We start from the raw sequence: 21,896 nt of genomic DNA, 5'->3' as shown, positions 1-21,896 counted from the left end.
CTCGGTCCTGTGGTAACTAACGGTCGCATAGGGACTGTGGAGGATAGCTGGAGGGGAGGAACCGGAGAGACTCCCGGGTCCGTCCTTTGCCGCCGTCGTCTCCCGGCACCGCCCCCGCTGCCGTACGGCAGCGGGGGCGGTGCCGGGAGGCGGCGGCGGCGGCGGCGACGGGGCGGTGGAGGCTGGGGGGCGGCGGTACGGGACCGTCTGAGGGAATGCAGGCGGCCGCCGCCAAGATGGCCGCCGCCGGACGGGTGGCGAGTCACCGTGAGTGTGTGGGCGCCGTCCGTCTAATCGGCGGGAACGGGGAGGGAGGGAGGGAGGGAGGCGGGAAGCTGAGGGCCGCCGCGGTGGGCTGTGAGGGCAGCGTGGACCGCGTTACACAACGCCCGCCCTTGTACCTTTGCGTAACGCTGCCGGTAAGAGCCGGGGCCTCCGATTCCCGCGCTGTGAGGCGGGCTGGAAGCCTGCGGGTTAGCGGGAGGGGGGTCGGGGGAGCGGAGACCGGGCGCGGTGGGGCTCCGGCGGTGCTGAGGGGTTGGGCTCTGCCCCCCGGGGTCGCGTCGCCGTGCTGTGGTAACTGCGCTGCAGAGACCTTGCTTTTTTTTTTAAGTCCGGTTTAATTACCGGAGCGGGTGGGTAGTGCCGGACAGGCTAATGATGATTTTTTTCCTCGAAATGAACTGAGGGCTGTGAGGCTTGGGGTTTTTTCGTCTGAGAGAACTCTGTCGTTTGCTGCTGTCCGGCTCGGTTTTTCATTGTTTGGGGTGGTTTGTTTTTGGTTTTGTTTTTGTTTTTTTTTTTCCCCTCTCAGGAGCTGAATTTTATTTAAAGATTTACTTTCTTTTTTAGAAAGCGTTTGTGTAAAAGTCATCCTTGTTTAACAGTTCACAGGTTGCATTTTCAACATAAGGCCAGGTGTGGTGAGGCGGTGTGAATAATAAATACAGTTGCAAGTCAAGTTCACGGCTGTCCTAGTGCTGCAAACGTGTGTTCTATATGCTACCTATGTATACGTGTGCACTGCAGTTTTTACAACATGCCGTCAGTTTTGTGTGCTGCTTCAGCAGGAGCTCTTTTCCTTAGTTGTGAATATAACGCTTTACCCGGTCACTGCTGTGACAATGGAGTAACTTCACATACCTCCCGAGGGGCACCGGTGTGCTTACCCTGAGGCCAGTGGAAGTGCGGGCATGCACCGGGGACCAGTTTTGTCGGGCCTTGGCTCCAGAGGCTCATACGATAATGCTGTTTCTAAAACTTATAAAAGAACACTTTTACCAATGTTCCATCAAGCTGGGATCATTGTCGTCGCACATCCTGTGCGTTCTGCATCATGTGCTTTATGGCGCGGATAGAAACATGCCCAGACCTCACCTTAAGTAAAACAAATGCCTTCCAGTATTTATTTACAGCGCAGAAGGAGCAATACAGCCATTGAAATGTCTTTCTTTATTGTTCTATATAATTAACGTACAGTGTCAGTGCTTCAAAAAGTAATAACCTAAGAACTGGAAGAAGAATATAAATATTTGAAAAGAGTCTTTCAGGCATCAGTGATGCTTGAATTGAAGTTCTTTAGTTTGCAGCCTGTTATATCACTGCAGACACAGGCATCCACAGCTACACCCTCTTAATCCCAAGTAAGAAGCTGGATTTGCAAGATGCTTTTCACTGTCATTGATTTCAGCAGGTTTTGAGGGCATTCAGCATCTGTTCAGGATGTTATTAGGGACCTGTGAACCGTAAGATGCTCTTCTCAGCGGGTGGATCGGCTGCTGAGGAGGTCTGTGCTATTGGGGCTCAATTGCTACTGAACTCCTGCAGTCTGATGAGGGAAGTGTCACACCAAACGATTGCTGGAGAGCTGGGGATGCAGAATTTAACAATTTTTTTCATCTTGGGCAATTCATGCTATTGTTGCACTAAAAAATATCATGTAATGACTATGAACTCCTGAGGAAAACAAAGTGTGCTTTTGAAAAAGCAGACTGTAACCAGCATGTGGGAAGTAAAGTATCCTGGTTTTTGGCTGATGCTGAAATCCGGGAATAATAGAAGTCGTCTAGCTGGGTACTGAGAAAGAAGGCTGCCCACGTCCCTGGGTAAATGGATTCTGAAATTGCTGCTCAGTATACCCGGCACAGGGTCAAGCTAAGGAGCTGTGTGCTTATGGCTCGCAGGTACTGACCTACGTTGCTGAAGTTTGCTGGGGACCCTAAATTAACAAACGTCTAACTGACATTGTAGAGGTGGTGTAGAAATACTTTGCTTGTCTAGAGTTAGCCCAGGTATGTCTGCACCATGAGGAGTTACGTAGCTTGACATACTTACTTCCTTAGTGTGTCAGCCCTGCGTAGTTTCTCTTGTGTTGTCACCAGTTATTTTGGACTTATGATTGGAGCTTAAAGATTAGTGAGGCTTTTGTTTGGTTTTAGGTTACTGCCTGGTATCTGAAAAGCTGTTAGTATACAGAGTGTTTAAAGAAAGGCAGAAGCTTGCAATTTCATGACTTTCTTTGATTCCAGGACCTGGAGCTTAAGGGAGAAAATGCCAAGCAGCGCAATACTGCCAAGTGTGTTTATGTAGCTGTTGAGGGATTAGTGCCTATCTGGTGAAGAGGCCCTTCAGCCTGGTGCAGGGTTATCAGTGTGCTGTTATCTTTCTTCCAGTTGTAAAAAGCAGCAGTCAGCTGAGGGTCCCGGTACGATGGAGAGGTCAGGCAACTGCAGCCGCAGTGACAGAAAGCACAAAACCTCAAATTCAGCCAGAAGTGCGGTAAGTTTGCAATGAGGTCTGAGTGGGTGTGACCTGCTCTCGTTGCCCTCTGTCTCTCTCTGATATGCTATGCTGCTTTACTTGCATAGCAAAGCTGGTTATGTAGTAAAACTTGGCAGTCATAGGGCTTGATCTAGTTTTTTTGTGCATGTGGGATTGCTTGTATCTGGCTGGCTGCATTCACCGAGCCTCTTGTTTTCACGATTCTGTGGGGCAAGGATGCTTGCCTTGTTCTCCGCAGAATGCAGCGAGGCAGTGGCCCACGGTAAGGCCTGAGGCAGTGCAGAGGCAACAGAAGAACAAACAGTAGGATATTATTATTTGAGGTTCTGGTTCCTGCTTCCTGGGTTTTATTCAGCAACCTCCTGACAGACACTCCAGGAGGAAGGGAATGGAAACTGAGGTCCCGACCCATCGGGGCAGGCCGAGGCTCCTCTCAGTGCGCCTTTGTAAGACTTTGGCTTTAACAAGAGGAGTGCAGAGCTCCCTGTGCAGCCTCGGCTCTGTCCACTCAGGAGGCGAGAGGTCCTGATCACTGGGCTCCCTCGGGCAGGGGAAACGATTCTGTGGGGAAATCTACCTCTTGGGTGGGAGCTGTGATCAGCAGCCGTTTCTGTAAAAGCTGATACCACCATCTGCTCCGCTCTGCTGTGCTGGGAGGGATGTTATCCTTAGAACAGTGTGCCGGGCCTGCACCTGGATAGAAAACCCATTGTGGAAAAAAACCCAACCAACAACCCAAACAAAAGCAGCCCTGCGCTTATTTTATGTGTAGAATGGCTCTTTGCTGCTTTCACTGCTTTGGGAAATGAGATGTGTCTCCAACGTAATGAAGACAAAGACCTGTGTGGGTAGCTCATCTGTTTTCTGTGGAAGCTGCTGCTTGGTTTGGTTGGAATCTACAGCTGGTGTTCAGCTGAGATAGTCCTTAGACCCTGTTTTGTAACCTCCCTTACAGCCTTCAGCTGCGAGATAATGTTCTCAGTATATTTCCAGTTAAACTCTGTGTTGCAAAGTGATTACTTTTTTAAAAAAAGTAAAGATCATGTAAATACTTGTTCTCTTTCATGCTCGTATTTCGTATTTTTACATAAGCAGGATGAGCTTCTAAATAGGATGCTGCTTTTGCAAAAGACAAATGCAGAAGGATAAGCTGATTGTTTTGTAATAATAATAAAAAAAAAGCAGTAGGTCACTAGGATTTGAAATATCTCTTGCTTCCATAGGAAACCTAAAACAGGAATCTTGATGCTAAACATGGGAGGTCCAGAACGACTGGATGATGTGCATGATTTCTTACTTCGTCTCTTCCTGGACAGAGATCTAATGACGCTTCCAGCTCAAAAGTGAGAGACACTGTGAACTCCTGTGTTACAGTCAGTTGGGTGTTGCTGTCTTAGCTGTAGGCTCGAACATTTAACTTCTGTGTATATCAGCGTTTCTTAAGACACTTTCATCTTGGGACCGGTCAGTGTAAGAAACGGTGTTATAATTCTCTGGAAATAGGCGTGCCACAATTGTTCTCTTCCAATTGCAAATTGTGGTTTCCTGTCACCTAATAAGTTTGGGAAGGGTGATGGAATATAACATTAAACAAGCCATGCAATGCTGGTTTGCTATAATTTGGGGAGATTGCCATGGAAGACCCACTGCAGCGGAGAGATTTGGGGAAAGGGGTGGTGATTTGGGTTATGATATTAATATGTGTACCTTTTGAATGCTTTAGTAAATTAGCACCATTCATTGCCAAACGCCGCACACCAAAAATCCGGGAGCAGTACAGCAGGATTGGAGGCGGATCACCAATCAAGAAGTGGACGGCGGTGCAGGGAGAAGGCATGGTGAAATTGCTGGACAGCATGTCTCCTCGCACTGGTACTTCTTTACTGTGCTTGTTAAAAGTTGCTTTTGCTTCATGTGTTGAAAGTATATGCTTGTAAAGCAGCTTTTGCTTCTTGATTTTTATTGTGAGTGTGAACAGTGTTCTCAGTCCTGCTAGGAAATCATGACAAAGATATCGCAGAAGTTCTTATTCGTTAAAAACTCAGCATATGCAAAAGCATGGGGTTCCCACACATGCAAATACATTTTTGTGCGGTGGTCTGCATTGCAGAATGGCTTTGATTTTGGAGGGTACTGTCAGTACCCATTCAACCTCCAGTAACACAGTGTAGCACCAAAAGCCAACAACCAAACATTTACCCACTTTCTCAGGCTGGATCCAGTATGTGCTGTGGTCCAGCTGCCACCTCTGTCTGTGCCCAAGGTAACTACCTTAAAAGCTGCCCTGGGTAAGTCCACCCTTAGATGCTTTTGGCATGTCGGCCATCAGGAAGTTGGGCATCTGGCCTAAGCTGGTGGTCTCTGTTCCCTCTTTCATCGAGAGAGAGTAGGGCTTGGAGAGAAAGTGATTCAGTTCATCCTAAGGTCATTATCAAAGGGCGGGCTCACCCTCTAAAGATACACTTATGTCTCTCCTTTGATTATGGGAAGAAATCTAGATGACTGATAGACAAAGTGTCTTATTTTCAGATGGCTAAAGCTAGGTGACAGGAGTGTCTGTTGGCGTGTACGACTGCAAGGTGTCATACCTTGCCCTGTAAGCCCTGCTTGAGCTTCAAGAAATCTACGTTGAAGACAGGTGGTTGAGCCTTAGGTGATAAGAAAGGGGAATGTATTTCATGTGAACAAATAAGGCAGGCAGGGGAGAAGGGTGTTCAGAGTGGCGTTCTCTCTAGCATAAATGAGGTGGAGATTTGCGACCATTGGCAGCGGCAGTATAATCTCATGTAACTCTCTTATGAAGAGGTGGAGTGGGAGAACGATGATCCTTGTAGGCTGTGCGTGTGCGTGCACACACAGAGTAAAAAAACGCCCGTCGATCGAGGGTTTCCTGGTCGTTCATGTTCTGCCCACTGGTGCTATTGAGTTTCACAGCGGGGTGGGATGTCCTGCTGTAAAACGCACAGCCAGCATCTCATGGCTGCGGCACACTCGCAGCAGCCAGCAGTTAGGGCTCAGAGGACAGTGCAGCATTCCCTGCTCCTGCTGCTTCCTGCAAGTGCCCTTCTCTGTTCAGGGCCAGCTCGGCTGGGACGCTGTGCAGGGACTGTCTGATGTAGAACAGCTCTGAGGCCAGAGCCTTGTGTATTTATCTTTGTTATGCCAGCCTGAGCCTAAAGAATAGGTGACTGCACGGGAGGGTGTCGGGAGTCTGACCGTTCTCCAAAGCCGCAGGTGTCGTTCGTTCCTCTGAAATGTCCCTCTGCAATTGCTTGGATGTATCCAGAGCTTTTGAAACTTTGTCTGAATCTGTAACTATGAATAATGGATAAAAGAATATACACCAAATGGGCCTGATTTCAGGACTGAAGAGGAGGTCGGTTGGAAGAAAAGACAAGGTTTCGTAGATGAACATTGCAGGGCTTGGTTAAGTGATAGCAGTGAGCCCCGCCCGAGGACATGAGCAAGAGATAAGGCCTAACGGTTTGACTTGGGTGGAAGTAGATACTGTCTTTGCCCGTTCTTCCTTGATGATAAGACAACTTGGAAGGTGAATACAACCTCCCTCCCCTCTCTCCGGATCACAGAATCTCTCTGAACCTTGCTCCCTCACAGCAAGGAGCTGTGACTTGTATGGATTACCCTGTGCCAAGCTACCTGGTAGCACTAGTGTGATGGGAAACGGGTGCAGACGCTTCTGTGAATGTCCTTGTACTAAGGGCTTCAGCTAACACGTTTTACCGTGCAATTGCAGTGGGCTAGGTGTGCAAATGCAGACAACTGCGGTCATGTGCATAATGTTAATTTGCTGTGGTTCAGCCATGTTCAATCTCTCTCTTAAAGCCTCCAACCAAATTGATACACGAGTCATTTTTCACCCAGGTTAAGTGCATTCCTGGTGGAATTTGCACCAGTTTAGCTAAACTGCTTTCAAATTCGTTGTTAGTTGAATTTGACTTCAGCTTGTATTGTTGCTCAGTTAGCAGCTATGATGAACTAGAAGTCTGTTTCTCTTCTGCTGCTTGCTGAAGGTTATAGGTCATTTGCTTACAGTTGCTTTTATACTACAGTTTCTTGCTCTGTGACATTAAAACCATGGCGTTAATAAATGTGAGTGGCAGCACTAGAAGTTAAACTTCCGCATTCACGTAGCAGTTCAAGGGTGATGGCCGTCTTCTGTGTCTTGCCTCTCATGGGACAGACAGAAAAAGACAGTGAATCACCACTGCTTTGGCAGAAGCCAGGAGAAACAGTAACGTGATGGTTGGTCTGTCTGAAATGACCTGTCTGGGGGTCACCTTTGTTCCGATAAGGTGTTTCTCTGCATTATGCTTTTTGTTCTTGAAGCAGCAGACTATCTTTGTGAGTAGAAGGAATTAATGAGACCACTAAGCTGCCTGCTGAATTCCTCACCGATGTGTTAGCTACAGATAATACTTCTCATCCTGCCACTCCAACAGGAACACTAAACATTTTTAATAGAAAAACTGCTGGAGTAAGAGAAGCCAAGGAGGAGAGCTCTCCATTCTCTTCAGCTCAGCAGCTTTACAATGTGTGGTGCTGCAAGCCGCCTTCTCCCTTCAGTTTCCGTGACCTTTGCTGGTGTGGTGCTGGTGTGTCAGGGGATCCTCCTCCATGTTTGGAGGATTACGTTATTTGATTCCTAGCTATTTTGTAGTTCTTTGTGGCACCTGCTTCAGCCTTGGGTAGAAAAGGGCTAGAGGTAGAAGACTGGTAAAAGGGTCTGGAAGGTGAAAAGTGACGCTCTTGGAAGGCTAGAACCAAATTTATTTCATTCGTTCAGCATATAACGTGTCACTGGTACCTTCATTCAGGTGATGTTTGATCCTTTTTTCTACAGATGCTACTCTCTAGCTTAATTCCAGCTGTGGACCCTGCAAGTATAGTCAAAGCCAGAAGCCGAAACCGCACCCTGCTGTGGCATCCAAGGCAGTAGTGTTTTTAGCAGCAGTAGCCCCTGAAGGGTCAGACTTGCAACAGGTTCTGAAGATAAAGCTTAGAAAGTTTATCTGCTTTTCTCAGTGTACCACTCCCGCTTGCTTTTGTTTGGTGACCGCTTTCTGTGAAGTCAAGCCTGCCTCTGTGCAGTTCTTACACTTGATAAGTCATTTAGAGACCTCCTTTTTTACCTAACAGTAGGTGCGGTTTTAAAAATTGAACATGCTAACCATTGCTAACAATTGAATTGAGTGCTAACCATTTCCTTAAGCATTTGAAGTAACCTTGCAGCAATACAGAGTACTGTGTTGCTTCAGAATAGCTTGAAACAGTTGGATGTGCTTCCAGACTGAGCTACGCGTTTAGGAATACTGTGTGCTCACAGGTGGCACTTTGGGAGTGCTGAGCCCTGTTAATGAGTAACTCGCAGGTTGTGGTGATAAGACTTGAAACACATGGCAAAGAAATACTTTGTCTACTCGTTTTACCTTGATCTGGACTTTTGGGGCATAGTTTATAGTTGCTGTGTATTTGCAGTTGGTGAAGAGCTCATGTTAGACAGTATTGATAACCACCTGTGAAATTCCCTCCTGTGTAAATTAATCAATCTACTGATTTACTGACTTGTACTGTGCATTTGACATGTTACACTTTGGCAATGGGACTAATATAAAGTAGTGAATGAACAGCCTCACCCATGTCATCTGGGAACAATATAATTTTAAAATGAAGCTTTATTGTTACAGGCAGCTGTCTGAAAATGAACAAGAGTTTGTCCTTTCTGAATGAGTGGGGTTGAGTAGGCTCAGTAGTCTGTAAGAATAAATCACACAAACATGGTGATAGGAAAATCCATTTCTATGGTTGGGTTTTTTTTTTTTAGTGCTGGCATCAAATAGGCTGATGTCTTGCAATGGTAATTATATTTTAAGAAGGCACATCTTGCTTTTTTTATTGTTTTTAATTATAACGGTTTTTAGTATTTCTTACAAGCTGTATTTTAGCTGAGATTCCCTTGTCAGCAGAATGAAAGCTCACAGGATGAGGGGGCCATGTTGTTTCTTTAGATTGGCAGCTCTTCGTGGAAGGAGATGTCACTCTATTTCCAGTAGTTGTGACTAACAACAAAATTAATATGTATATAGACGTGAAAATCTCTCCTTTGCTGCCTGTGATCCAGTATACTGTGAGAGTATTGCAAGAAGTTTCCAGGTTGGCCATGTGTTTTCCCAGTATGTCCTTTCCCAGGTTAAACTCCTACTGTCTTTGCTCTGGTTAGTCAGACTTTTGTTTTTAATGCCATTTAAAAATGCTAATGAGGTTACTGGCTCCCGGGGCTCCTGAAGTTGGGTCATTATTTGCTGCTGCTCCCAGCTGGGAGCTCTCTTGCTTCCTGCAGAGAACTGGGGCTGACTAAACCTGTTTTCTGAATCCTGCATAAATGTATGGAGTGGAGACCAAGCACGGGACATCTGCTTCCTTCAGAAACCTTTTAAATGTTATTTCAGAGCTAGTGACCCAGAAACGCTGAAAAAGAAACTTTGCATTTGTTCTCCTAAGAACCTCTGTCCTCTACTTAAAAAAACAAACCAGCAAACCTCCCTTTCCTCCCTCCCCCTAACCAAACCGTACTCCCCAAACCTCAAAGCCAATACCCAAAAGGTTAGAGACAGAAGATGGAAGAACCTAAAATGTTGTCCTTGGAGAGAATAATATTGCCTCCAAAATAAAGTGTTTAAAGGCATGAAGATTTCTATGAAAAACACCCAGAAACCAGAATGAACAAACATGTGTCCCTTATTCAGTATCACTGATCTCCTGCTCACACAACAGTCCCGGTCCTTGGGGGTTTATGTGCAAATGGAGCAGACTTACCAGGGTGGGGGAAGGTATCTTCTCTCATGAGGATGGTGACCAGAGCAGCTGCATCAAACAATGGTTCCACCTTGTCCTATTTTTAGCTTTGTTTTTTAGTGTGGTTAACTGGAGGCAAGGAATTGGAAAGAAGTGAAATAGAAACACATCTGCATAATATGATGAAGGAAAAGGTAGAGTAGGTGAGGGAAATACCAGGGAGCCAGGTGTTTGCTGAAGCTGAAATAGGAGTTAGAGGGCAAGGAAGGCAGGGCATGTGGAGCAAATGGTTGGTGCCTGGGAATTCTGCCTGAACGCCCCTGCGGTGCTGGGACTGAGGGCCTGATCCAGCAAAGGCATATGAATCCTTCATGCGCTGAAGGCATCCTGTTTTGATGACTTCTCTATTGGCACCTGGAGCATGAAAGGGATAAAATTACCTGGTTTTCTTGAAATGCCTTACAGGCAGCTAATGTCTATAAGGTGCAGGGCCTTTTCCTGTTTGAAGCTGATCCCTGCAGAGCAGAATATCTCAGTGCTGGCACGCAGAATTGCAGCCCAATTATGTTTGAAAGTTTAGGTAAATAAAATTTCCTGGAATGTGTAAACTGCTTAAGCAATGCGTTTCCTTTTGTATGGCAGAATGAAGACAGCCTTGTCTTTCCTAAGGTTTTGACATTTTAATTACATTGGTGTATTTAAAACATCTGACTTCTGATTTCAGTAAGCGAGTTGAGCTGTGCTGTTAGGAAGCCCATAGCATGTCTGTAACTGTGGTCTGTGTTAGGGCATAGTAGTGTTCATTTAGCATCTTGTAGTGACACTTTTTTACCAATACATCCTTTAAATCAGAACTCGCCCAGTAAAACGTCAGAGCTCTGTACAGTCTGGAAACCACACCTCTGCTAAACTGAACAAAAGCAGAAGAGTGATGCTTCCTGCAGAAGCAACAATAGTGTAAATCACTTTTAAATTCTAATAACAGCAAAGTGAGTTACCAGAAAAATACTTGGTCAAAGAAAGATGTGTTTATATGACAGTGGTTTAGAAAAGTAGCCAGAAAATTATCAGCAAGTTTATTTCAACAGTTTCAGTCTGTCTGGTTCTGTACTTGGTACTTATTAATGATGAGTTATTGAGAGTTCTCATTTGTTTTTTTTTTTTCCTGCAATTTCTTTTCCTGTGCTTTGGCTGGCAGCACCTCACAAATACTACATTGGCTTCCGGTACGTCCATCCTCTGACAGAAGAAGCAATTGAAGAGATGGAGAAAGATGGCATTGAAAGGGCTATCGCTTTCACGCAGTACCCACAGTACAGCTGTTCTACCACAGGTGAGCGTCCGTGCAGGAGCAGGGCACAGACAGAGGCGAACACGAGGGAGTGTGCGGAGTGTCAGTGCAAGCTGTCCTGTCTTCCTCAAAGTGCCCCTTCCTATTGGCTTCATTGCCAACTCGAGGTCTTCTGTATTTACTATAATTCCGAATTTTAGGTAGAAGCTTTTAAACTAAGGATAGCTTTATGTTACCATTGTTATTGTGAGAAAACATAAACTGAAGGCTCAGGAGCACAACTGAGTAAGCTTTCTTCATGGAAACTAGAACACTAATTGTTCTTCAGTTAAAGAATGGTTTAGCAAATTGTTCTTGGCTTGTACATTGTATGAACTTTGATAGAATTGGTACATTGTATGAACTTTGATAAAATAATTGGTACATTGTATGAACTTTGATAAAATTGTTCCCATTTGAGGCTCTTAGTTCTGATTGACAGTTGCATTTTAAATATGTAGCATTTTTAAATATTATAATACCTTGTTACAAAACTGTTTTAATCTGGCAGGTTGCTAATGCCTTGGCTGAATTTATATTCTTAATTCTCTGTATTTCAGGAAGCAGTTTAAATGCCATTTATCGCTACTATAATAAAAAAGGGGAGAAGCCGAAGATGAAGTGGAGTATAATTGACCGATGGCCCACGCATCCCCTTCTTATTCAGGTACGGATTTGTATGAGAGCCTTTGAAGTTAGCAGTCAGAATGAGAGGTGTGAACTGAGCAGGTCTGATATGTTATCAAATGGGCATTCCCTGGGGTTTTCTTAGATTGGTTGATGTAGGAGAAACTGGGTATCTTTGCATTGCCAGTTGACTTTAAAACAACAAAGAACTAAGTAAATACAGATGTTTATTGAGTTTCCTTTTTAGAAATATTTGCTACCAGTAAAAACACTGCTTCTGTTGCTTAACATTATACTTTCTGAGGAAACACTTCACTTAGATCAAGTCTTAGCTTCTAACAAAGCTTACAAGATTTTTAGCTATAGAATGTACTAAAAGAAGATGAACACATTTGCTGATTCAGGCTGTGTTTATATATTTTCTTTAAAAAAAAAAAAAAGAAAAAATACTTGAGAAGAATAACAGGAACGCTTCAATTTGAAGATACGTTTTAGTTACGGTAATGAAATGTGTCTTGTCTAGTATGTATGAAATTACAGGAGAAGGATGGTTATTTCATGCCAGATGTTTTGGCATGGTAATGTGTGAAAGTGACAATCACGCACATCTTGCTTTAAAAGCATAGTCATATTATCATAACAGTGTTGGCTGGAAGGGACCTCTAGAGGTCATTAGTCCAAATTCCTGCTCAGAGCAGGTCTATGGTTGACACACAGATCATGTCAGTTTGTCAGATTCTCATCCGGCAGCAAAGAGGTAATTCTAGGCACAGCACTGGCTGTGGCAGGAGCAATTAAGGGAAACCTTCTTGCTCCTTCCTTTTCAGAGAAAATGGCATTTTTGTCTTTGTTGGGGAGCTTCTCCTCTAGTTTGGGTTTTGCAATTTTTGTGGTGTGCTGAACAGATGATAAAAAAGACTGAAGGAAGGCAAGGTGGAACTGCCTGCACTATGTGACGTTCCCCTGACAAGCTGCCTAAGCGTGATGCTGTCCTGGGACGTGACATTGTTATTATGCACTCTCCCTGCCTTCAGTATGTATTCTCCTTGCCTTCAATGAAACACCTCAGCAGAATTTAGGAACTATTCACGTATTCAGGGAACCCACAAAATGGTTTCCATTAGAAAGAGTATATACAACCTTTTTTTTTTTTTTTTTTTTTTTTTTAATAAGCTCACCAGTGTGCTTATTGGTGAGTTCAGGGGCGCTGTAATTGAAAGGGATGGCTCAGCCCCTGATTATAATTGAAAGTTGAAAGGGAAATTAAATTTTTTTAACATTTCTAATCTGTTTTTTACTGTAAAATATCTAAGAGAGAAGACCATGCAGATAGACTTGTTTCATGCTCCTGCAGCACCATATGCCAACAGTGATGACAGCTTCTTTTCTCTCTGTATGCTCCCTCAGCCTAGCTGTGTGTATGCAGTGTTACGGCTCTCAGTTCAAACGCTGGCGGTGGGAGTGAAGGGTCAGAGGTGTTTCCCTGCTTTTTTGTGTAGTACTAAGAACATTTCAGGTGTTGATGGACAGAGGTGTCCATCTCTCCCATGTTCTCTCCCGTCAGCTGAGCTCAAGGTGGAGGTCTCTGAGTACAGTCAAATACAGTTGCCTCAGACTTGTTTCAACAGTATGTTAGCGGACACCTTTCGCAGAGCAGGCTCTTCTCTAATGCCATGCGTATGTACTCTGATTTAGTCTAAATGTAGTGGGGCTGCTAAGAGAGGATGGTTGTGCTCTGCCCATTCGCGATTTCTCTCTCCCCCTGCCCTAGCAGCTGCACGTGTGCCCTCCATGGCCGGAGAACTGCTCTTCAGAGGCGGTAGAGGCGAGTTGGGTTGAATTGGTTATGTTCTTTCAGTTTGTTACCAGCATCTTAAAACCATTGGGATGATCAAAAGTTCATGGGGGCCTTTGGTGTGTTGGGACTGGGCACTGTGTGATACTGTATACTTGAGTATGTAGTATGTGCTGCCTCTCGCTATTGCCCCACGCATACCGAAAGGGGAATTTTGAAGTTCTTAAGGCAACCTGGAACATTGAAGCTGCCTGTCTCGGGTCATTTGAGAGCACATAATGCCTCTCAGTGTTTCTGATTCAGGTCTTTGCTTTTTTTTTTCTGAACAGTGCTTCACCGATCACATACAGAAGGAACTGAACCTGTTTCCACCCGACAAAAGGAAAGATGTTGTCATCCTCTTCTCAGCTCACTCACTGCCCATGTCTGTGAGTTACATCAGGTCGTTTCTGTCATTGTTAGACCGGAGTCACACTGGCTGGGCTGAATGGAAGGGTATGCAGCTTGCACACCCGAGGGGTAGGGCCACAGTTGTGGAAGTGCCAGGCAAATATAAAAGAGAAATATGAAGGTGAGTTAGTGAGTTGCAGGTAGAAGCCTGACGCAGAGCTGAAGGCGAGGCACGTGAGCTGTGATTACTCTCCTGCATGCTTACTCAGATCTGTGCTGTTGGCCACCATTGAAGATGGGGCACTGGGTGAGGTCAGACTCATGCCTCTTGAGCACTGCTTTCATGGCCTCACAAACTTGCCAGCTCAAACCTGGATGGTAATGGAGGGGAAAATTCGGTTATTTTCTCACCTCTAGAAAGCAGTAATAATACTTTCCCTGAAGGAATGAAAGTAAAATCTTTGCAAGGTTGCAATAAATGACTTGATCTTCTGTCAGCAACCAGCAACTGCAGTGAAATGGTGCTCTGATCATTTTTCAAAAATGCAGTGCTGTTACTGAAATGTAACCATATCTACATACGATGATAGAAGAATTTATCTTTTATCATGTGAGGGAGGAGGAGTAGATATTCTGGTAAAGCAGCTTCATCATAGGTTTTGCTGGGCAAGAACGCAGTTTTTCTTCCCTGTTTGGGATGAACCAGGCACTTGATACAGCCCATCGCAGGCGCAGCCACATCACGTGCAGCATGCTTGCCTTTCCCAGTCTTTAGGTGGTCTTTGCCCAAATGTGTTCACTGGAAGAAAAAGATCTGGTGTTTTTGTGTTGAAGGTAGTGAACCGTGGTGATCCGTATCCTCAAGAAGTGGGAGCTACTGTCCAGAGAGTCATGGAGAAGCTGAACTACTCCAACCCTTACAGGCTTGTGTGGCAGTCCAAGGTATGTGCTCAGGGAAGCTGTAACGCCACCTGCCACTGTAAAGCTCTTCAGGTGATGGAGTTTACGATCTCCCAACTTAAGAAGATCATAACCTCAGTGCCTTTTTCCCCATTTTCAGCAAGTATTTCTGCTAGAACAGAATCCCCATCCTTTACTCAAATTCAGTCTTTCCAGATACTCTTTATCCACAGTTTCTCACCTTTTTTATATAGTGCTTCTTTTTAAAGTAGATTTTTGATGTGTCTGTTAGAAAACCTATGATCTCATAACATCTAGTTTGGCATTTATCTTTCTCTGTCAGAAGGAAGAATTGAGCACTCACTGGATTTTTAAGGTGTTGCTTTTTGAGAATCTCTGAGCAATTTTTCCAAAGTCATCACTGTGATACAGGCACTCTTAATAATGATATGAGCCTAATCCAAACAGGCTTCATTATTCTTGACGAAGACTGCTTGCATTACTTTGTACTTATTATTACTACTGCAAATAGCAAGGAACATAAGTTTTACCAGAATTATGTAGTACAAGTAACCTTATGTCTCGGGGGCATTACACCTATTATGCCATTGTTGTCTTGTTCTTAAAGTTGCATATTATGGTACATCAGCACTGAATATTTTATGGATAGTAGAGAGGTAAGGACAGTTTGCTACAGAATGCTAACTTCTTTAAAAGGCAAGTAAACCCTGTGCAGTAGCGGTCAGGGTTTTATTGAACTGAAAATAGTAGACCTTTATTTAAATTTTCATTTATTTTAATGAGAGTCTCATTTAGGCCAGCCCAGGTTCTGTTTCTGTGGGATTTAAATGGCAGGACAGTATGTCTTCGTAAAAAATTTAATGGAGAGAGTGAGAGGTACTATCAAAAGCAGGGAAATACAAATAACTGGCTCCATCTTAAACGTAATCTGGTCTGTGTTGTCCTGCTTAAGAAAACGTGGGTGTTCTTTGTGAGAATGATTTAATGAGGTTTTTCTTCTTTTTTTTTTTTTATTTTTTTATTTCCCTCCCCCTTTTCTTACAGGTTGGACCAATGCCTTGGCTTGGGCCACAGACGGATGAGACCATTAAAGGACTGTGCCAAAGAGGAAAGAAGAACATGTTGTTGGTCCCAATAGCATTTACAAGTGACCACATTGAAACACTTTATGAACTGGATATTGAGTATGCCCAAGTTTTAGCGAATGAGGTAAATGTTTTATGGTTTTTATAACTGTTTGGATAGTGGTGCTCCAAAATTACTTTTCCTGTTTTGAAATTTGCTTTGTAGTTGCTTTTTGCAATATGATTTGGGGCAAATTTATTTTTTCTGTAAATTGAAAATTAGTCTGAACTGGCATAACTCAAATGAATTTTAGCAACACAAAACAGGTGGGAATTTGTCTTTCTAGATTTAACTCTTTAAGCCACTACTATCCTTACTAAAATAGAATCATTGATTTTTGGCAGCAAAGTGAAATTTTGCATCATAGTTATTTTTGCTGTATTGAAAAACATGGTATTGCATTTAGTTCTGTCATTTTGGGGCAACTTCTGAATGAAGCAGAAAGGAAGATTTTGAAGGCTACCTGATGAAGGATCTAGCAGACTTAACTTCTTTTCTCCTTATTTTTGATTCAGTGTGGAGTTGAAAATATCAGAAGAGCAGAGTCTCTTAATGGAAATCCACTGTTCTCCAAGGTATCTTCTTTGTTGCAATAGTTGTAAACGTTTGCAGTTGTGTGTTTCCTACTAGATTACAGATGTCTTCTTGTAGTTTTAAAGTATTTTGAGTTTAAGAGCGAAAATGGAAACCCCTGTACTTAATCTGTATACCACAAAGTGTTTTCTTTTACCACAATTTGTGGTTTTGGTTTTTTTTTTTTTTAAAAGTTCAGAAGTTTGGTTTGACAAAAAAGAACAGTTTTGTTTTCATTTGTAGTAATCTTTTAATGAAATATTTCTCTTAAGATATTATGCCAATGCAGTTTTAAAGCAAGATTTTGCCCTGAAGTAAAGGAGAGTAGTGCTTAAAAAGTGTAGTCTGATGGATACCCAGTTTGGCAATCTCACTAGTCAGTGTGACACATGTTAAAGCATTTTTTTATTTTATGCAGATAGAATTGCTCACTTCTGATTTTTAATTAACTGTCTTTCAGGCTCTGGCAGACTTGGTCTGTTCGCATATCCAGTCGAATGAAATCTGCTCTAGGCAGTTAACCCTCTGCTGTCCGCTCTGTGTAAATCCCGTCTGCAGGGAGACAAAAGCCTTCTTCACTAATCAACAGCTGTGATGGGCGGTCTAGGAGAGCACCCCTGGATTATACAGGAAAATTGCCCTGGTGACGCAGGGCAAAGGAAAGAAACCGCCTGACCAAACTCTCCTCTGTTACGTACTTACAGACTGGTAGTCTCAGTGATGTTAACCTCACATAACAGTGAAGAGAACTTGACCTTTTTGTTTTATTTTTTCTTATGTTTTCTTTGTTTGAGAAGAGTTTGTAGAAAGTAGGGAAATAAGGGTGTTTATCCTGTGAGATGTGAAAAGATCTCGTTTCATCTGATTCTGATTGGACTTAGCATGAGCCCATAAGTATGCACTGAAAAACTTAAAAAACTTTTCTACAAATTAGCTTCTATTTCCTATGCAGGGATTTATTTGTATGCAGTTTTGTCATGAGTGCATTAACTTCAGCTTTCCAGGTCAAGCACACAATTATTTGTTTTGTTTATGCTTAAGGTGCAGTATAACCAGCATAGTCACCGATTGTCTCTTCTGAGGGTGATTTTTCAGAAGGGTTTGAAGATCAAGTGACTTCTAATGCTTTTTAAATAATGTGTATATTTTTTTAGAACATAAAGATAAGGCTTTGTTTTGGTTTGGTTTTTTTCTCCTGCCAGAAGCTTCCGGTGAAAGCTTAGCTGGGATAGTAGAACGCACAAGATTTGTTTACATTTTCTAGAAAAAACACTCTCATTATCTGCAGGAAAGCCTCTGCATTTGAAGAGCATAAAATGAAAGGAATAAGCCTGCTTGGGTGATGCTGAAGAACATGCTCCATTGAAACAAACTGTGTATGTTTCAAATCTAGCAGCTATCAGCAGCATGTATGGAAACATGTTGGTTTATCTTTTAAGCAAAATGGCTTTTTAAAATGATTATTAAAAAGGGCTTTCTCTGTTTGGTTAAGTAAATTTAGGAAGTCAGGTTTGCTCTCCAGAAGGTTTATAGATCTGTGTGCTTTCTACTGTGCCACAGTGCTGTGGTTTTTGTGGGATACCTATGGGTTCCATAGGTACAATTGATCTATCTTAACTGATGTTGTTATTTACTCCTGACTTATCATCTCAGTTTTAATTTACATTGCAGATGCCCGAGAGCAGGCAGCCCCACAGGCTGGCAGCTGGGTGCTTGCGCATACCTTTGTCAGAAGCCGAATTTTGTCTGTTAGATTTTTGGCGCTGATTGTGGACTGGGAGTATGCACTCGTAACCCAGCTAAACTTCTTGCTTGTTTTGGCAGGTGTTTGGGTGCATCAGGACTGCTGAATCCACTCCTCAGTAGTGGTAGTTTTGTAGAGTGAAAAACCTTTTTAGGGCAGTATTCCCTCACTGTCAGCACCGGGACCGGTGTCCAGGTTAGTCTTGGGATAGGAGGGGGCTTTTCTGAAAGGCCGGTCACCACACAGCACGCCTGAGCTTGGCACTTGAAGTAGTTCAGGGCAGAAGTACCGCAGCACCTCAGTCAGTGGTCCTCTCGCACAGGGACCTCTCCTCCTGGGTGGGACAAAGGAGGAGGAAGGCTGTGACAGTGTTCTGTGGGACTGAGCCATACGTGTATTAGTCTAGCTGTCAACTTCATGGGTATAAATGTTTACTTTACGTAATTAGCACTGAAATGCCAGTACTTTGGCAGTGCAGGTTGTTTTCTGTAAATTGATGATTCAGCTAATCGTGATGTTTGAGAAGCAGATGCCATGCTGCTCAGACAGTTTTATTTGCTTATGTAATTATGAGGCATGAACAGTTTGAACGTCTGATCTTTCAAGAATAGGGTTGTTTAAAAAGAAAATAGGCCTCTGTTGGTATAACAGGGGTTTATCTTGTTCTGTTTTGTGTTGAAAGAATTAAACATGGGATACTAAAGAAATGAATGGATGCTGTGTCGATCAGCCAGTGGGCCAAGTACTGCCATGGAGCGATGTAAATCCTACTGTACAGCCTTGCTAGGGCCTAATACGTCTTGAGAGTTGATTGACGTGTCTCCACTGCCATACTGCAGCTTCCAAGTGTGATTATGGTGAGACAGATTTAAATTCCTTCAGTGCCAGAATCTCCTACATTACTGCTGTCCCTCGTTGTTTTAGCAGAAAGAAGTCTTCATTGACCCTTCATGCCTCTGCCTGTGTCAGTGGCAGGGAGCCAGAAGCCGGGGCTTCTGTTCTCCCTTTCTTGCTCCGTTCTTGGTCTCTGCTCGCTGCCTTGGCAGGAAAAAGGAACGCAAAGCTGATTCCTGCCCTTGCTCAGGGGGAGTAGGTAGGGTTATCGCAGGTGTATGGAAGGGTGAAATTTTCATGAAAAAGCTTTGAATCAATGTCAAAAGAATAAAAATGTCTGCAGTATGTCTGGGAAGGGAACACTGGCCTTGTGTCTCTCATTGGGCAAAGAACTTTCTCTGTTCCCGTTTCTCTGCTTGACACTTACGGGTCAGTGGAAAACAATCTGTTTTGTAAAATCTTCCTACTTACACCTCTTTCCTACCAGCTGAAGGGTATATTGACCTTCAAATCCAGGTTGTGACCAGCACATTTAGAAGTGTGGCTGAAGCTGGAAAGTGAAGGTTCACTTCTTATGAACATTGCGATACTATAAATGTAGATTGGCTTTTTATTTCCATACTGGAAGGAGTACTGAAAATATTAGCCAGCACTAATTATGAGGTATTACGTTTGTCCCCAGTAATAAAAGGTATTTAAAATTCACTTTTTAGTATGCTAACCACAAGCAAGGTAATTACTAAGCCTATTGCTGCTATTAGACCATAACGTAGAAAACACTTAATTCTCTAGCTTTTAGCAGATGGATCTTGTCTCATAGAGCTGGTGGGGTTCTTCATTTTGCTGAACAGATCATGTTATATCACTCTGTCCTGCTATTTAACACACATTATTTTGTCTTAGCACAGCATCAAAAGCCTGTTGAAAAACCACCTGAGCAAGTTAGCTAGCAGCTCTGCTTAATATTTTTAATAGAAATCAAGATAACAGTGAGACTAATAACAGTGGGAGTTCTGCTGCCATTGAAATCTTCTAATCCTGGGTTTTCTGTTTGGGAGCATTTCTGACTACGCTAGCCAACGGTGGAATTCATTTGACCTTACTTTAGATGCTTCCAGTCTACATGTCAACATCTGAGCCGGTCTCCTAGGTACTATTTATGGTCAAAAGATTGTTTTAATATGCGTTTCTGAGAAATTATTCATCTCTCAAAGCAGACGTCCACAACGGGTTGGATGAGTTTCACTCCGTTGCTGCCTCTGACCATGAAGGGAGCATGGTGCACTAACTCGGAGGTAGTTAGCTATGTTGCACGTCTGGCATGACGAGAGATAAATCCCATCCATTTACGTGCCTTCTTCTTCAGCACTCTGCCAGCGATGTGTAGCCGCTGCATTTGGGAGATTGCAGTCTTAATCCTACAGTTACGCATTCAGTTTGCCCCTCTGGCAGGTTTTAAACATTTGGTGCTACTAACTCAGGACCCAGTCTTGTCAGATCCTGAGCGCTTTCTGCTCTGGTTGAACTGATTTGAGCATATGGCAGCGTCAGCATCTGGGAGACTCTGGTCCTCGGACAATAATCTAGTTTGATTTTTTTTCATTATCACTTACACTCCTTTTGCAGTACTTTATTTCATTTGCAAGTGTTTATCATTTACGTAGGCCCTGACAAAAAGCAACCAGTTGGAAGTGAGCTTAAGCGATGTGTTGAGGCAGCGTTGTATCCCAAGATTTCGTTGGTGAGAGCCGAGTCCTCAGGCTGGACTTGAGCAGTGCGGGGGCTTCAGGGACAGTGCGGCGTCGCTGTCCCCGCGCCCAGGCTGCTCAGCCTTACTCCGGCTAATGCCGGCGGTGCCGTTTGCAGTGCAGGCTGACAAACAGCTGCACGACTGAGACTGCACCTGAAAGCAGGAATGAGGAGTGAAATCTTCACACCAGCACTCCCAGCGCGCTGTGGAGCTCTGGCCTGAGGATATTGATTGAAAAATAGAGGGGTTCAGAAACAGAGCCCTTGGTGTTCTAAGGAAAGAAGTGGAGAGTAAAGGTGTTTGCAGATGGAATGTTTTGAAGAATTTGCTCGTGATTAGGCTGTTCTCCTGATTTAACTCTCTGCAATTTTGCTTTTTTCTTTTCTTGTTTAGTTGAAGTTTTCCTCTTTTGGAGTTTATAAAATCTCCCTTATTACTGGCTGCATTTTAGAAAATGTGATAGCTTCCAAAAGTGGTGCTGTAAAATTAAGAGGTGTGTGGGTAGTGTCTGTGAGCTAACCTCCTGCTCTGCCTGGAGAAGAGGATGTTACAGTTGAGTTCAGTGGGGCTGGGATTTTCCTGGGAGTATCTAAAAGCTCACTTTATTTCCCTTTCTGCCACACCCAGGGAGTTGGAAGTCAGTATGAAGTGTAAGATGCAAGAGAGAGAGAAAAGTCCGTTTTATTTTTTAATGCCAGATGTGTACAAATACTTGCTTTTAGTCCAACATATGTATTTCAGATTGAACAAGGACTTCCATTTACTGTAACACAAAAAATTTGTATAATCTTACTGTGTGTCATTTGCCATAAAGATGGAATTTCAATTAAATTTTTTGGAAGAAATAACTGAGCTGTGTGTCTTTAGTAAGGGCCCTTCATGATGGCATTTGATGTCCTCTGTGTTCCTTTCCTTTTCTCTGCACCAGAAAGCAAAAGCATTTGGGCGTGTGCTGGGCAGCATTTTGATTCGGATCAGTAGTGAACTGCGAAGCCGCGATTCCCCCCTGACAGAGAGCTGGCTCACGTTGTGCACGAGAGGTTCCAGCTCTGGATGCCTCTGGAAGGACGCGCTCCAGATGTGCACCAAACACTCCCACGGCGCGCGGGTCTCGGCCAAATCCTGTCTGAACGCTCGGTCCGAGGAACCAGACTAATGTTACCTGGAGCAGGGCCTCAGCACCCACTGAGAGATACTGGTCTGGTCCTGACGT

General features: G+C 43.7%; 1 protein-coding gene across 2 annotated transcripts; it reads left to right on the top strand.

The window, feature by feature from the left end:
* The first annotated feature begins 222 nt into the window (after positions 1-222).
* FECH (ferrochelatase) lies at positions 223-17,529 on the top strand. 2 transcript variants are annotated; one of them, XM_050912917.1, is made up of 11 exons: positions 223-267; positions 2,673-2,778; positions 4,005-4,124; positions 4,505-4,653; positions 10,793-10,927; positions 11,485-11,591; positions 13,676-13,774; positions 14,571-14,678; positions 15,702-15,866; positions 16,298-16,357; positions 16,816-17,529. In XM_050912917.1, the coding sequence occupies exons 1-11, from the start codon at positions 237-239 to the stop codon at positions 16,948-16,950; spliced, it is 1,215 nt and encodes a 404-aa protein (XP_050768874.1). In that variant the 5' UTR covers positions 223-236; the 3' UTR covers positions 16,951-17,529. The 2 variants fall into 2 exon arrangements, with proteins under 2 accessions (XP_050768874.1, XP_050768875.1); XM_050912918.1 differs by lacking the exon at positions 223-267 and adding an exon at positions 383-419.
* Positions 17,530-21,896: the final 4,367 nt, after the last annotated feature.

The sequence above is a fragment of the Gymnogyps californianus genome, chromosome Z, assembly GCF_018139145.2.
Source record: "Gymnogyps californianus isolate 813 chromosome Z, ASM1813914v2, whole genome shotgun sequence".
Lineage (NCBI taxonomy): Eukaryota > Metazoa > Chordata > Aves > Accipitriformes > Cathartidae > Gymnogyps > Gymnogyps californianus.
Note: the sequence above shows the minus strand (reverse complement) of the source record. Positions and strands in the feature narration are given on the sequence as shown.